Below are 16,209 nucleotides of genomic sequence, written 5' to 3'. Positions count from 1 at the left end.
TGCATCATCCATTTATTGCACCATGAGGACATGGTTAAGAGCTACTTGAAGTTTCTGCCGATCAGAGGGTCGGGCCAATCTTTAATAGAGGATGCAATTTTGCGCAAGAAAGTTTCATTGATGAAAATATGATACAGTCGGGTAGGCCGTTAATGTAAATGAGAAAGAGCAAGGGTCCCAACGCAGATTCTTGTGGGACACCGGATGAGACAGGAGATAAACACTAGGCGTGGTCAGCATGAAAGTCTTTATTCCAGTGGAATACCTTGGTGTCTGTGTTAAGTTTGCTTAATTTAAGAAGTAAGTCATTCGCCACCCAATTGAAAGCTTTTTAGTGAAATCCAAGAATATGCAATCAATGTCAGAGCTGACGTCATTATTTATAAAGAGATCATTAGTAAAAGATAATAGCTGCATTGCACAGGAAAACATCTTCCTGAAACCATACTGGCAGTTAGTGAAGAAAGGGTTGTCTTCTAGAAATTCAATTAAATGAGAATACATAGCAAGTTCAAGACGCTTACATGGGATGCTTGTATATATGGGTCTGTGATTATCTGCAAGATGTACATTACCTTACCTATGGACAGGAACCACCCTCCCTGCCTTCCAATCACAGCGAATTGTGGAGCACTCTAAAGATTGAAAACAACAATATTGGACAGGATAACAGAAGAGTACACTTTTGTCATTTTCAGCATTTTTTACGTAATTGCAGCCGAATGATGTTGAGTTTACCAATGACTACAGAATCAATGATTATGTGATCCATAGGGGGAAAGTTACAGTCGTGAAGACACAGGAGAGAAACTGGCACGGTTTTACAGAAAAAAATGCATCTGAGCAACACTGGTGCCAGTTGAATAAGGCAGTTGTCTGAGCCACTGACAATATTCCAGAACTTGCACGGGTTAGTTTTCAATATTTCTGGCATAGTAGTGGGAAAAAATCCTTGGCACACTCGATGTCATTATAGCACTGCACGTTTACTTGGAAATAGGCAGCCCAATGATTGGGGTTATTGGTTTGCTTAGCGCAATGAAAAAAAAATTTTTTTTGTTCAAAAGCCATTTAAGAGCAGTAGTAAACGAGGGTGACGGTGCATTAGAAATTATTTTTCGCTGTGGTATGAAGCATTGGACTAAAGAAACCAGTTTATTTTATAGAGGCACCAGTTCTCTCAACTGTGCACCTAGAAAAATCGCACATGAAATCAAGGAGGAACGATTGTGTTTCAACTATTGATGTTGCATCTGCCCAACCGTATTCGCGAATTATTTTATGCTTTTTGTTAGATAAGGTCTGTGCTTTGATAGTAAAGTGAATCAAAGAATGATCACTTGTGCCAGGGAGGTAAGTAAGAGGGTTAACTACATCAGACATGGTGGTCAACACAAGATCAAGGATGTTGGAGACAGATGCTGTGGTTTGGGTTGGTTGAACAAGTTGGGTTAATTTAAAATCATTACATTACAGCCATTTAAGGGTTGACAAAAATAAATTTTAGGGCTACAAGAGAACTTAGAGCTGGGTTATAATAGTAACCTAACAGAAACCCTTTGGTTAAGTGTTCATCTCACTTGTATTTCCTTAACATGTTTCCAATATGTTGCGATGATTCTGCACTATGGTCCAGTAGGCCTTGCTTTGCCACTATTTGTAGTGCCTTGCTGCAAGCTGCATTTAGAGTGAATTGTTTCAGTCGTGATCATAACAATAGTACAAATGCAAAAAAAAAAATTATGTATTATGAGCTCATTACAAATTTTAATTTCTGGTCATTGACTTGTGCTGTGGCAGTTTTTTGTCTTAGGCTGTAAAGCTTTCTTGAGATCCCACGCCCAATAGTAAAAATTGCGCTTGAAGTTTTAAGAGCTGCTAACAATGTACACCTGTGAGTAAATGTATATGGACCACAGGCTTGCTAAAAAATAACTGAATGTATTTATAATTAGATGCACAAAGTGAAATTGACAAGTGCATTGGAAAATTTGCATTGCCAAGTTGGGCATTTCTTCGCAATAAGGCCATATTACGTATGCTTGGAATTAGAGAGAGCAAAAGCAATAGTCAAACTGGACCGATACTTCGCCCTTCGTGTGGTCTCTTGTCCTGTCTTTCGTGCCCTTTCCATACGTGATGCCTCAAGGAATATTAGTAAAAAATGAAGAAAATGGCACCGAATTAATGCATCCAGCCCTGTGTGATGCAGCTACTGATAAATGATTAGCTTTTTCTTTATTAGTTTGTTCGCATATAGCTACATGTATAAGTAAAAATGCAGCATCTTTTCTTCCATGATGGCAAGATTGTAACTTGTTTGTTTCAAGCCCAGCTTTCACATTCGTAATTTCAGAAGACAAATGCAGGTTTGCCTGCTCATCTTTTTTTTTCTTTTTATGTGCCCTTGTGCACACGTCCAGCCCCCTCCCATAGGAATTTTCCATTTCTCTAGTTTGCAGCACATGATTGTGTGAACTGTGCTTTCATTTGCAATCAGGAGTGCCAGGATTTTTCTGTTGCAGCCACAGCCACGACAAGCAAGGTCCTTCAGTGGAGCAGGGGTGCCCCTGATAGACCTAGCTTTCTGTCACTCCAGGGCGGTGATGGGTGGGTGGCTGCCCCCCTCCCCTCATACCCCTCTGGTGCCGCCCCTGCTGCAGTGCTTGTCAAAGTAAAAGATATTCAATGTCCGGCTCACACAGTCGTTGACCCTGGCTGCAAACAAAAGATAAGGGACACTTCAATGGTTTGAGGAATATGGCATGATTTGCTCTTGGTGGTATGTGGTTTGAATTAAGTGCTTTCTATGTATGCTTGGATATGCGATATACTTCATATTGATAATGTACATAGAGACTCGCAGTTATCCACCGCATTTGGCTTTGCTATAACGGAATTTCACTATAACAGCGCCAACAGTTGCCTTTGTATTCGGTTCCAACTCGTGCAACCCTACAAGTGAGAATTTGAATGAGAGATAGAGACTGTATCAAATTGTGATTTCGGTCGAATTCGGATCTGTGATGAACTTATGACTACATAACTTAGAAATTCTGGGATATACGTGAGGGCTGCGCGCCACGCCGGTTGGCAACTACCCTAAAATTTTCATACCTTCATTCACGACTGCCCATGCGGACAGGCCACTTTGGTCCTCTGAGCTATGTTGTTTGGGTGGCCGACGCGCGTCGGTGCTCCTTTGTTACGAGACCAACAATACAGCTTCGGTATGCATGCACATTTTATACCAGCCTTCTTTGCATGTCTTGTGTGCGCCCTCGACTGCTGCCGGCAGCAGACCGCGAAGGCTCGGCTAAAAGTTTACGTGCACTGAGAAGAATGAGACCGTATAAAACACCGGAATCCACAAGCAATGGTAAAGTGGGTTAGGAAGACGACGTCAAGCCCATCTCGTTTTGTGCCTGCCTTCTTTTTCAACGTCGCGTCACTGGCGACTGCGGCGGACACCGTCCGTACTACCTAGCTCGTGCCCGTAGCCCCATTATTTTTCGACGCTTGGCTAGCTTTGCCGAGGATCGTATGCTAGCTGCTAGCACGACACGGATCGCACTCCGCGCGAGTGGCAAGGTAGCACCATGTAGCACAGATCGGCTTGGCGCAAAGCCACGGCCTCTATGCCACGGCCACGGACGACCGGCCGCATCGGTGGGTGCATCGGCTGCGGCGGCAGCACTGTCGAGCTGTCGACATACAAGACGCGCTAGGGACGTGCTTTGCAACCGGAAGGCGTCCCCGGCTGTGTCGAGCGGCTGATGGTACGATCAGATTGGAGTAGTGTAGCGGGTGTAGCTGTGGCTAGGTTTGGGGGGGACGGACAGAGCGGAGCGTATTCAATGGGGTAAAATCGAAACACTCGAGCTCGATGAAGTTCGTCGCGTACTGGGCCCTCCTTACGTCGTGCTTCACGTGCGTTCGATGCTTCCGTTGCAGCTACGTCCCGCCAAAGATCGAAGATGTAAGTCACTGCTGTGTTTTACACTTGTCGTGTGATTTCCCCTGGTTTTCCGTTCGTTGACAGAGGGTCTCCGTAGTGACTCGATCTCAGGCGTCTCCTTGCCTACCCGATTTTCGTGCGCGATTGTTGCTTTTCGTAGTTCACACAGAGCATCCCGTTAGTTCGTACCGTTATCATGTTTACACTCACACTTTCTCACTGCAGTTTGTTTTCATCGAAATGTGTTTGGACATACTTGCAGGTGCTTAACCCGGTGCACTTAGAACCTTCATCGCATGTAAGAAAACGAAGCATTAGTCAACCTCTAAGAATCAAGGTGTTCTACGATAAAAGCGTTTTCAGGTGAGCGCTTCCTTTTTCTTTTTTCTTTTTTTGCATCTGAACACGTACCGTGCGGCATTGCATAGAACATTTTTTTCTCTTTCCTTCGAATGCATGAATTTATTTGGTCATTTTTGCTTCTATGAAAGCAAAGGTTTTGCCATATCAAACTCCGACACTAGCTCTTTGCTTGAGTTTTCGATCTCGATCACCGTATTCCATCTACTTGATTTTCAGGTTGCAGCCGGAGAAATTCGGGATAATAAATGTGAGTTGGCTTCCTTATCACCTCTTGTACTTGTCTGTCCGCATTACTGCAACAGTATAGGAATTCCTTCGTGATCGCAATGCGTAAGTGTAATCCGGCGGCTTTCTACATCTCTCGCATATAGGACACAATCTTACCTGAGGCACTTGCGTACTGGGAGAGGACTCTTATGGTCAGGCCAACTCTAGTGCCTATAAGGTTGAACAGGTAAGACAGAAAAGGAAATAATATAAACGCGCGTACGTGCGTTGAGCTCCCTCCTGTGACAGTTTGGGATCCATATTCAGTAACTCTCAAGTAACATTCAAGTCATGCTGCGCTCAATCGTGTTTCACAGGAAATGTCCAAACAACCAAGCCTTCTCACCAGATCAGGACCCGTACCTTTACTGCAATGAACATTGCGAGAACGAGACAACCTGCGGCGAAGTAGTCGTTCCTGAAGAGCATTTAGAGGTATGTGTAATACATTCGAAATGTTTATTGCTCCTATTTAGATCCAAACAGATTTTTAAAAATTTGTTTACCTGTCTTGCACTTAATGAATGGGCCATACACTCAAAGTCACTTGCTGAAATCACTGCTTAAGAGCTTGTAAAAGTTGTTGCACCGAAGTTTAATTGATTTAATGACTGTGCAAAAGTATGGTTGTCTTATTGCTGCACCAGGGAATTATGCCTGTCATTGCTCCTTTTGCATCAGCCTTGCAGAGTATGTGACCGCACGGGCCGCTACTGCCGGACGAAGGGGAGTGCTGGCCGAGGTATACCTGATGCTGACTTTGTGTTTTACGTGTCAGCCATGCAGACTGATCGCTGCTTCAAGGGCCAAACCGTTGCTTATGCGGCCCATTGTCAGCAAGAAGCGTCAACTGATAGGTGCGCACTTTCTCTCACTACCAATGTTGCTGGATGCCCACTTCCTTGAGTGTCTTTTGTCTTGTGACGTAGATGTGATTGGCTGGGCTGAAGTTGCCTTTTGTTTCTTGTGGCCTTGACAGCACTACTCATTTGGTGCCTACATTGTGCGTTCAGTATTGTGGCCTTGTGCCTATGGAATGCCCTTGGCTCTTGCTGTTGGAGCTAAGCATTAATTACTCTCCATGTACTTCCAAATGCATGTAGTTCATTTATCTCTTCTTGCAGTTGTTAGTCGACCCTTGTATGGAATAATATATCCTACTCTTTTCTTTTAAAAGAAAGCAATGAAGTTCTGTAATGTTGGTTCAGGGTTGATATATCTCATTATCATCTTGTTTCTTTTTTCGACAATACCACGACAAATTAACAAAAATTTTTGTTGCTGACGCACAAGTTTATGACACCCTATACAATTGGATGCTATTGAATTGAATGAATGAGAAGGAAGGGGGTTTAACAGAGGGGCCTGATTTTTATTAGTCATATCATAAGAAGCTAACGGATACTGACACCAAGGACAACGTAGGGGAAATTACTTGTGCTTAATAAATGAAATAAAGAAATGATAAATTAATGGAAATGAAAGTGGATGAAAAAATGACTTGCCGCAGGTGGGGAACGACCCCACAACCGTCGCATTTCGCGTACGATGCTCTACCAATTGAGCTACCGCGGTGCCGTTTCCCCATCCACTTTCTTGGGTATTTATGCTTCCTGGCAGAACCCTGAGAGTGTTAGCCAGTGCCACCACTCACAAACCAAAGTGGCGGATGTGGAACATCCTTTCTACCGCAGGCGTCACGAGAACGGGATTTTTTTGGATAAAGGCAACCGGTCAATAAACCCACACATGCTACCTGAAGGCATCAGTGTTGCCGGATTCGAGACCCTCGTTATTTAATGAATGAGAAGAAAGGGGGTTTAACCGAGGGGCCTGATTTTTATTAGTCATATCATATCATATTAGTCATACCAACAAACGCTAACACCAAGGACAACACAGGGGAAATTACTTGTGCTTAATAAATGAAATAAATAAATGATAAATTAATGCAAATGAAATATGACATGATATGACAATAAATATTATGATAAGGCTAATAAAAATCAAGCCCCTTGGTTAAACCCCCTTCTCGTTCATTACATAACGAAGGTATCGAATCTGGAAACATTGATGCCCTCAGGTAGCATGTGTGGGTTTATCGACCGGTTGCCTTCACCCAAAAAGATCACGTTCTTGTGGCCCCTGCGGCAGAAAGGATGTTCCACATCCGCCGCTTTGGTTTGTGAGTGGTGGTGCTGGCTAACACTCCCAGGGTTCTACTAGGAAACATAAATACCCAAGAAAGTGGATGGGGAAATGGTGCCGCAGTAGCTCAATTGGTAGAGCATCGCATGCGAAATGCAAAGGTTGTGGTATCGTTGCCCACCTACGGCAAGTTGTTTCTTTATTTCATTTATTAAGCACAAGTAATTTTCCCCATGTTGTCCTTGGTGTCAGTGTTTGTTGGCTTCTTATGATATTAAATGAATGAGGACTTAAATCTTGTGAGGATGTATTCAGCCCTGTCATTTAATACATCTTTACCCCTTCTCTCTCTCTCTCTCTCTCTCTAGAATATTGTAGTGGTGTTTGTTGTTTATTTACTTAGTGGTGCCTTTTTTTTTTAATGTAGCAGGCACTCTTTTCAATCATACAATTCTGCCTCTTTTTGTTTCTTTAGGCCTTTATGTTTTTCTGTGCATATGTTGATAGGTTTAATACTTCTGTTTAAAGCCAATCAATTCCTGAAGGATCAACATTTGTGGCTAAACTGACATTAACACAGAACTTAATGTTGGAAGCATTTTAGAACTGCATTCTGGTCATTACTCCATAATTGTTTAAAACGAACGTTTGGACAAGATTAGAATAGCTCGTGTTCAATGCTGTTTAGTTTCTTTTTTGTAAAATTTTGCATGGGTGTATCACATCACTGCTGAAAGAAGCAGTTGTTGCATTTGACAGTTGTTCTTTTTTGTCTCTCTTCTATTTCCTCATCTGAAAAGAATACAATCTCACCTCTTATACCCCTGTCACGCTGGGTGTTTTAATGTCATTCGAACCGAATGGCATTAGCATCGAATGACATTATTCGGTTGCTACACAGCGATATTTAATGTCATTAGCACCGAATGACTTTCGCAATCGAATGAGTTCGAGAAACTCATTCGGCTTCGCATTCGGAGCGAATGTGTACTCTCAACCCCAGAAACAAAGCAAAACAGGACACAGTATTTGCAAATTGAAAACCGTACTCATACAGAAATAATAACGTTTGCGTGTTTTAATGGTTTTGCTACTTTAAAAAGACAAAATATGTGCGACAGGCTGTCGCAAAATGTTGTTACTCTCCAGCTCAGCAGCGTCTGGCCGCCGCCCATGCCGCTGCCACTCTGCTCGTCGGCCATAGAACGTCTAATCGCTTCCTCCGATTATTACGCCTCGCTCGTAATGCAAAGTACGCAGCAACTAATCGCTTCACCAGCTGCAACTTAGCGTCGTCGTCCAGCGTCGCCATGTCAGCCATTTTGTTTGTTTTCAATTTATCGGCTACTCAGGTGGCTAAGCCTTGTTTTGGCTTATAGTGGCCACATAGTCTGAAATAGAATAACTTTTTTTATAGGCATTACTAAAATATATTTTTTTTTCAGTGAAGTGACGTCCCAAAAATTTATTTAAATATATGGATTGCTTATGCAAGCACTTTATACCTACCTTGTTCTACTTTAGTTGCCACGTTTTTTTCCGGGATGATCGCCATTGATATCGCCACCGAATGACATTAATTTTTCGAGTGTAGCACCTCCGCGGGCAAATGACATTCGTTGCACCGAATGCCGTTCGATTCGAATGACATTAAAACTCCCAGTGTGACAGGGGTATTACAGAGTATTTTTGAAAATTGTTGAAGTTGCTCACTTCAACTTTTGTTCAGTGTTGTTTGTTGTGAACAGTCTCCTATAATTGTGATTATCTGAAGCTTGTAATTATCATGTTTGAATGGATTTTGCTCGTTTATATCATATTCTTTATCATTTATTAGACATTCTCACTGTCATCATTTCAAATTTTAGTTGCAGAATCTAAACTTGGGGTATTATTACTGTAAAGCACACATGCATTATTAGTTTCTTTGTTATTTTCAAGTTGGCAGCACCATTGTAGAGACTTCATTTTGTTTTTGTAGGTTTCGTCTCAAAATGTTTGTCTGCTATCACTGTCTTTCTGAGAGGACCGTTTAATTCACATTTCTAATTCTGTTATTTTTTGTATTGGGGCCCACACATCTATTTTAGACCTATTGCTGGCCACGCCAACCTCTGTCCCGACTCAATCTCTACAAAGCCGCAAGATATGGACACCCTGCTGTCCACTGTGAAACATGAAATTCTTCATGCCTTGGTATGCTTTCATGTATACATTCATACATACCAGCATTGTGGTATTTCGTATTGCATGTTTAATGTTTCATCTGAGTGTTCTGTGTCTTGCTACACAGGGTTTTTCGGTGAGCTTATATGCATATTTTCGTGACAAAAATGGCTATCCATTGACACCTCGAGAACGGAATGGAAAACCAGCAGTGAACAAAGAGTGAGTCAAATTGCATTGGCTAGTTTTTGTAAGCTGTGCTTGCTGCATAGTCCCAGCTTGCTTGCACTGTTGCATGTGGGTGGCTGTGTTGAACAGGACGTACATTATGCATTGATGTGATTCATGCTGTAGTTGTGTATGGTCTTTTCTCTTGCTGCTATTCTTAAGTTCAACACGAGTGGGACTTAGTGTGTTTTGTTTGCCGAGTACACTTCGCGTGAAAATATTGCAGGATGTGAATTTTGCGAAAGAGCTTTATTCCCACGTAGTTTCTGCCCACAGCAAGTAAAGTAATGCATCAGATCTGTTTTGTTCTCAGATTGCGGAAGCATATTCAGCTCTTCATCTTGTGCCCCGTTAACATTTGACTCCAACAATACACTTAGACTTTTCTGAACATTCCCAACCAAAGTTTGACAAAACATAAAGACTGGCCTACTGCCAGTGTGAGAGATGTTCTAGCATTTTTTTCTGTAAAGTTCTGTGAAAGATGGGGTCATTAAAGGAATTCAGGTTACCCAATGTTTGTAATTGCAGAGACTGATATAATAACCATGGATGTAATGAAGGTAAATCTAAAACGTTTCTCGCAGATATCCATGTGTAATAGATATATGCTTATGACAAATGTTGAGTATAATGAATGTATTTTTGTGTCATATGTGGTTTGGTTATAACGAGGTTCGATTGTACACAATTTTTCCCATCTATGCTTTGAGCAGCTCTCTGCTGTAATGGGCTAAATTTGCACCTTCATTTGGCTGCACATATTGAAAAATTAGAGTTATATCCATACCCCCAATGCTTTGTCATAAGGACTACAGCAAGCAACATGATACTGGAAATACATACCAAGTAATAAACAGAACAGAAATTATAGGCATAAAGCAGGGTGTTGGCGACCTGGAAAACCTGGAGAAGTCGAGAAATTCTGAGCACCTGGAAAAGTCATGGAATTGTCATGAAACTTTGTTTTAGGGATTAAACTCATGGAAAATGACTAATTAAACTGCCCAAGTTGCAAATTCATTAAGGTTCGTTCGCCACAACGTTACTAGGCTCTTTACAGTGCAAAGTACAGACTTTTCTACACAGAAATTGTTTTTCAACCACCATAATAGTGAAATTAATTCATATGCTGCATGCAACCCTGACGTCTGGCTCAATGTAAGTGCACGTTTAACCCATGCATACATTTGCAAAACAGTGCGACTTCCTGCTACAGTATAGTTGTTTGTATGCGGAGCTTACCGTACATAGAATTTTGTGTGTTGCAGTGAAGAAATTGATACTGACAGGAGTGAACCTGGCACTTAGGATACATGCCAATGACAAAATGGTGGCTTTAGGTTGTTGCAGAGCAGTACATGTATTTTTTTAGATGAGTTGATGCTGCAAAGCACCTGCATTTTAAACAGTAAACACACATGTTAACTACAGACAGTCTTTATTAGTGTAACTGATCCAGGGGGTTGAGCTGTAACACACACGGGCAGGGGCCATAGATAGACAAAGGGGCTGGGCCGCAATTTTGTGGCAAGGCCTTTTTTGGTGTTACTGCCTTTCGGAACTGCTTGCATTCGTGAGTGGCCGCATTCCACGTTCTGCCCTGAGCGAAGTGTCACTTGACCACTCACGAATGTGAAAAGGGCTGAAAGGCATCACTACAAAATCACGGTGCTAGACTTGGCACAGACATGAAGCGCAGAGCTGGTGTGACTGCTGCACTGATGCATTTTGTTACACTATTAAAAACTGGTTGTAATACTGTGTCTTCGTTGGGCTGTATGGGCTGCTATGTGGTATAAACCAAATCTGCCACCATGAAGTAAGCTTTTGCTGCATTGCTGAAACAGGTCATTCTCTTGTAGAAACACTCATATACAGCACAAGTACTATTTCAAGTGTGCAGCACTTAGTTGCGGAATGCAATAGGAATAAATGCATGGCAATTCGATGAAAGCCACATGTCCAGCACTCCAGAATGCTTGACTAACATTTTTAAAGGAAGCTTTCTTTGCTTACTATCCAGGGTTTCGCATACCTGCCTGGCTGTTGGGTCGGTTGATATCTCGGTGGATACATTTGTAGATATATATGCAAAAGTTGTATGAGAGTACCTTCAAAGTTGCTTATATAATGCTCGTATGCTGACCAAGTATGCTCACCTGTGTCTTGCGTAACAACATAAAACCTGCACATATTGTGTAGGCCTACAGGCATCCCTCTTGCTTATAGTCATTGTACTATTATACAGATTTTATCATGGCAAGATTATGCACCACACAAAGCCAGACCAGCCAGGTTTTACTTGATCTCGCTGAGTGCCATTTGCTCGTATGGTGTTGCAAGTGATGATCCAGCCGCAGCTAAGCGAATTTGCTCGCAGGAGTTTCAGAATTTGGAAACCAAAACTCTCCTTTTTTGGTCTTGGTGCCCGGCACAGTTACACTGGCCAAAAATAGTTGTTTTCAACAGGAGATGATGTGCGTTGACACATCCATGATGCCCTAAGCATTGCCATGACAGATGCAGCCACTATAGTAGTCGTCATTGGTGCCACCATTGGAATCGGGAGTGTGCATGTTGACCAGCCAAGTTAGAATCATATGGCGAGGGCCAATTTCAGGATCAAAATAACCAAAGTTTGGGCCCATAGACATTTATGGCCATCAGCCAGGACCTTTTATCAAGATCAAATGAATAAGAGTTGAATTGACAGAAATATACTATACTAAGGTTTTTCCTGTTGCCTTTGTAAGCTGAAAAGCTAGCCCCAAGTTTTGTTCCTTCTGAATTGCCTAATTTTTCGGACATTGTGAAAACAGTGTGTTGAAAAAACTGTTTGTGTCTTCAGATCGCTTTATTTTTATTTATTTTTTTTACTGGAATTTTTCTGAAAAAGTCATGGAAAACCTGAAAAGGTCAGGGAATGTTGAAAAAGTGCTAGACATCGTAGGTTTTGTAAGGATGTGATTTCAAAGTGCCCCTCACCATCACCTATAGTGAATTTTTGTTCCTCACTGTTAGTTATAAAGCTCCGTCCAAGGAGCATTCTACTACAAGATGTTTTTAAAAAAAAGTGTGATAGTATTAGCAGAGATATGAGCAAATAAAATATTGCAAGGTAATAGTGCAAGGAGGTGAACTGCTTTCCTTGCAGCATAGGCTCTTCCCCATTGCCTCAAACATTGCCTGCAAGTGACATTCCTTGCCTTGCTTTTCCCATATTAAAGCTGAGGGCCAATGTCATAAGCCAAACCTTTCTTGTAGCCCCTCTCTTTCTTTCTTGCTGGCAACATATTTGTGATGGTCATCTTGCATACTCTGCATTTCACGAGAATCCCCATGCTCGCATTGTTGCTGTTTATTTCTGTGCTGCACTTAGAAGCCATTATGAAGAGGGCAAGTGCTATAATTTTGTCACAGCTAGCGAGCAGGCTGGCTGTTCTGATGAAAATGTGCACCAGCTTTTTAATTTGAATCTGTACCTGTTCTTGTGGCATACACCAGTGTAATGTTTTGCAGATACAATTGGCGCCACGTGATCTTCACATCGCACTCGTTTGTTTGCAGTGCTCAGCAAGGAGGTCCTTTAATGAAATCACACAGGGGTCTTATTCAAGGTCTCTATGTTTATAGAACTCTAGCAACATTTTAATTTGTTTTGAGAATTGGTTGGGCCATTGAAAAACCACGCACCATTGCTTCACACAATAGATCACTTCAATGGTCGGTGACAGTTATCTCAGACCTTAAAAAGGAGCCACTACTTCTAGCTAATTTGAACAGATGTTACAGAGTTAAATGATAATTGCACCCAGCAGGTTTTGAGGGTACGTTTGTGAAACTGATATTATATACCATGAAACCTAAGATAGTGAAACTACATGAAATGGATGAAATACAAGTTTGGAGATAAATTTTGTGTCCAGTTGTCATTTTGCTTTTGTTTTATTTAAGGCTAACTTGCCTATTGCTGCTTCTTTTATTTCCCCATTGGTATTTGTCATATACCCAAGCCACAGGGTGCACTTTCAAGCTCGATCAGTGTAAAATTTCGCAACCACAATCGGCTCCTTTCTGTAGCTTGCGTAAAGGAGCCAATCGCATTAAAAAAATTCGATTGCAGTCTTACTTGATTGTGATTGAAGGTGCCCATGTGACACCTATGACGTATGTGACATATGTATCAAGTCACCCAGCGCTTAACCTTGTTGCATTGCTATGAAGCATCAACTTCAGTGCAGTGCTCTTCAGCATGGTCAGATGTTTCCTTTATAACTACAATTCAAGGGAGAAATGCAAAACCACTTATGTTCTAAGACCCGCCGCAGTAGCTTAGTAACTATGGCATTGTGCTGCTGAGCTGAGATCGGAGGTTCAGTCCTGGCTGCAGGGGCCTCGTTCTGATGGGGGCAATGCAAAACCGTCCGTCTGCTTAGATTTAGATGCATGTTAAAGAACCCCAAGTGAATAAAATTAATCTGGAGTCTCCTTCTACAGTGTGCCTCATAATCATATCATGGCTTTGGCATGTAAAACACAAAAATTTATGTGTGTGTGCTGAAATTTCACTGCACTTTTTTTTCCCTCGAATCTTGGCATGTAGAGCTCTGCTATGCAACTCTTTGGTGAAGGTACAGCTTTGGAATGTAAATATTGTTCAACCAGTGACATCTTTTGTTGTTATCATTAATATTATTTTTTCTATTTTTTTATATATTTTTTTTTATTTTTACATGCTGTTACCTTTCTTTCTTGGCTTTGGTTCTTTGGCTTGCAAGGATGCTTCTTGCTTACGTTTCATTTCTTTTGTTTCAGAGCTAGCTGTGATGCTCTTTCTGTTGCTTTAGGTAATGCACCTTTATGTTGGCTTTCTTGCTATTGTAGCTTTTTAACTGTGTACCAAGGAGTGTTCCAGCATGTTTCGTTACATTTCCCTTCTGGGTTCTCTTGACTGTTAATGTTCTTATAAACTTTTGCATTTGCATCTTTCTGGCCTTTGTCTTTTGTGCTGCTGTGCTCTCTTCTAATTATTCATGTTCTGGAAATTCTCTCCAGCTAAATACCTCAGGCTCGTGTTAAAGCCACTTCAGCCGCCTTTTGCATCTTAGTAAATGTGGGAACAGCACAGCAAACAAGGACAGAGACAAGACACCACACGACCATGTGATGTCTCTGTTTTTGTAAGCAACTCTGTACAGTAATGCCCAGGCCTGTTTAAAAGCATTTTGGCGCTCTGTTAGTGCACCCCAGAGCTCCAGCAACAATCTTGTACATTCATTCATCAAAACACTTTTTGATGCTCCTGGTTAAAGTGCAATATGGCCAGCTTTAAGGAAAGGTGAAATGTGCACTTCAGGGCATTATACGTGTACAGCTTGCATTCCAACTGCGTAGATAAATTTCTTGAATTTCAGGATGTGTTGTACACACTTTTCTGGGTAGTACTTTCTGTTACAAGAAATGCATAACTGTTGTTTTCATATTTTTGTAGATGTGTTCATGAGTTATTTATGAGACGGATGTGAAAGCAAGAGAAAGGACAATTTGTCAATGAGTGATGCACAAAACTGCAGGCGAACTGTAAACAATGTAAACTGTGCCACTGAAATGACCCTACTCACACTCCAGGCAGGCTGTTAGTATGCGCACATGTACTACCCTGCCTGTCCCGCTGTTACAGTACCTTGCTGGCCAGCTTTCATGCTGATTTTGGCTCCAGCATCTATCTCACTGGTAGCATCGCAGCGACGCAACAAAGTTTGCTTGGACAAGCTCATCTGCTGTTTATTCACTGCCCTTTTATTTTTTTATTTTTTCAATTTGCATTCTTTTATTTGTCGATTATTGGGCTTGACATCCACTGTGTGCCCATTTCACAGTGCTCTCTTGTTTCTGTTTTGTGCTATGCAGTATTTCTCCATCCTTGCCTTTCGTGAATAACCCTTTAGGGGACCAGAGAACATCCTCCTAGAGTTGGTGCCTCAGCACTTTCATGGCTGCATTGCTGTTGAGTGTGACGGGGTCTGTTTTTCACTCTTGCGCTCTTCCAGGCAGTTCTAATCCTTTGATGCATTATGGTTCAAGGATAGTGCACAAGTTACAGTAAGACCTTAGTATATTAGGTCTCCAAATAGTAAAATTTTACTTATTATGCATGAAAAAGACAATCCTTATTAAATATCTATTCATTAAGTATAGTAAACAGCTGCCACCAAAGTTCTTGCTACAATAAACACCATTAGCTGATACTACTATCCAGTACATGCAGCAGTTTTCCAGCAAGCGTTACGTTCAGCTGCTGTTACAACATTGCTATCTAAATATGTGTAATTTTCAATGTTCCTGTCTGCATGAATACATTATCATTAGTGAGGGTTTGAAAAGTTTGACTGCATGGTTCCATGCCTAACCGGTGGCTCAGCTGTTCTTTGTAGTTCATGCTTTGTGTTTATCTGGCTTCAGTATGTAGGGACAATTGGTCTAACTGACAGTTGCACAAGTGGGTAGGTTCAAATTGACAAAGTAGAGGGGCATCATAACAAGCTGAGAAGGTCAACTAGAAAATTGTTCTGGCCTATGAGTATATACAGAATATCTGCATGGAAATGTGAGGCAATTGTTAGGAAATACAAGGCAGCTGGGAAGCCTACTACTATAAGTACTTTCTTCACTGCAGTGTTTGGTGGACTAATAAACCTCTTGTTTACTTTGAAGGCATCTCTGTTGGTTGTGTAAAGGTTTGGAGTGAATGCAATTACAGTAATAAATTTCCCAGTGTAATAAGCATTCTGCTCATCCCTGACTGGTTTACTGTGATGGTGTTCTACTGGGTATTACATGTTGCGAATTGCGTCTTGTCCAACATGTTTACGTGCTTGTGCTATAGAGGCAAAAAAGAAAAAGAATTACCCTAACAGTTATGTCTGCAATCTCTCATGTTTTCAGGTTGCAGACACACAAATGGAGCGACCGTGTCATGAAGAAAATTATTAGGCATGACTGGAAGATACATAGTGGATCTATGAGCAAGGAATTTTGGATCATGGTTACACCTCGTGTTGTGGCAAGTGTCATTG

The 16,209-nt window shown here is 41.6% G+C and overlaps 1 protein-coding gene across 1 annotated transcript in view; it reads left to right on the top strand.

The window, feature by feature from the left end:
- The first annotated feature begins 2,690 nt into the window (after nt 1–2,690).
- Invadolysin (leishmanolysin-like peptidase, invadolysin) overlaps nt 2,691–16,209 on the top strand; it is a 47,073-nt gene continuing 33,554 nt past the window's right edge. Inside the window, exons 1-9 of the mRNA XM_050179187.3 lie at nt 2,691–3,979; nt 4,221–4,321; nt 4,538–4,568; nt 4,693–4,775; nt 4,906–5,023; nt 5,270–5,445; nt 8,827–8,932; nt 9,030–9,124; nt 16,079–16,200. Of these exons, the coding sequence (XP_050035144.1) occupies nt 3,887–3,979; nt 4,221–4,321; nt 4,538–4,568; nt 4,693–4,775; nt 4,906–5,023; nt 5,270–5,445; nt 8,827–8,932; nt 9,030–9,124; nt 16,079–16,200 (925 nt within the window). The 5' untranslated portion in view covers nt 2,691–3,886. The remainder of the gene's footprint in view (nt 3,980–4,220; nt 4,322–4,537; nt 4,569–4,692; nt 4,776–4,905; nt 5,024–5,269; nt 5,446–8,826; nt 8,933–9,029; nt 9,125–16,078; nt 16,201–16,209) is intronic.

Source organism: Dermacentor andersoni, chromosome 5 (genome assembly GCF_023375885.2).
Source record: "Dermacentor andersoni chromosome 5, qqDerAnde1_hic_scaffold, whole genome shotgun sequence".
Lineage (NCBI taxonomy): Eukaryota > Metazoa > Arthropoda > Arachnida > Ixodida > Ixodidae > Dermacentor > Dermacentor andersoni.
The sequence above is the reverse complement of the archived record's forward strand: the minus strand, read 5'-3'. Positions and strand labels throughout refer to the sequence as shown.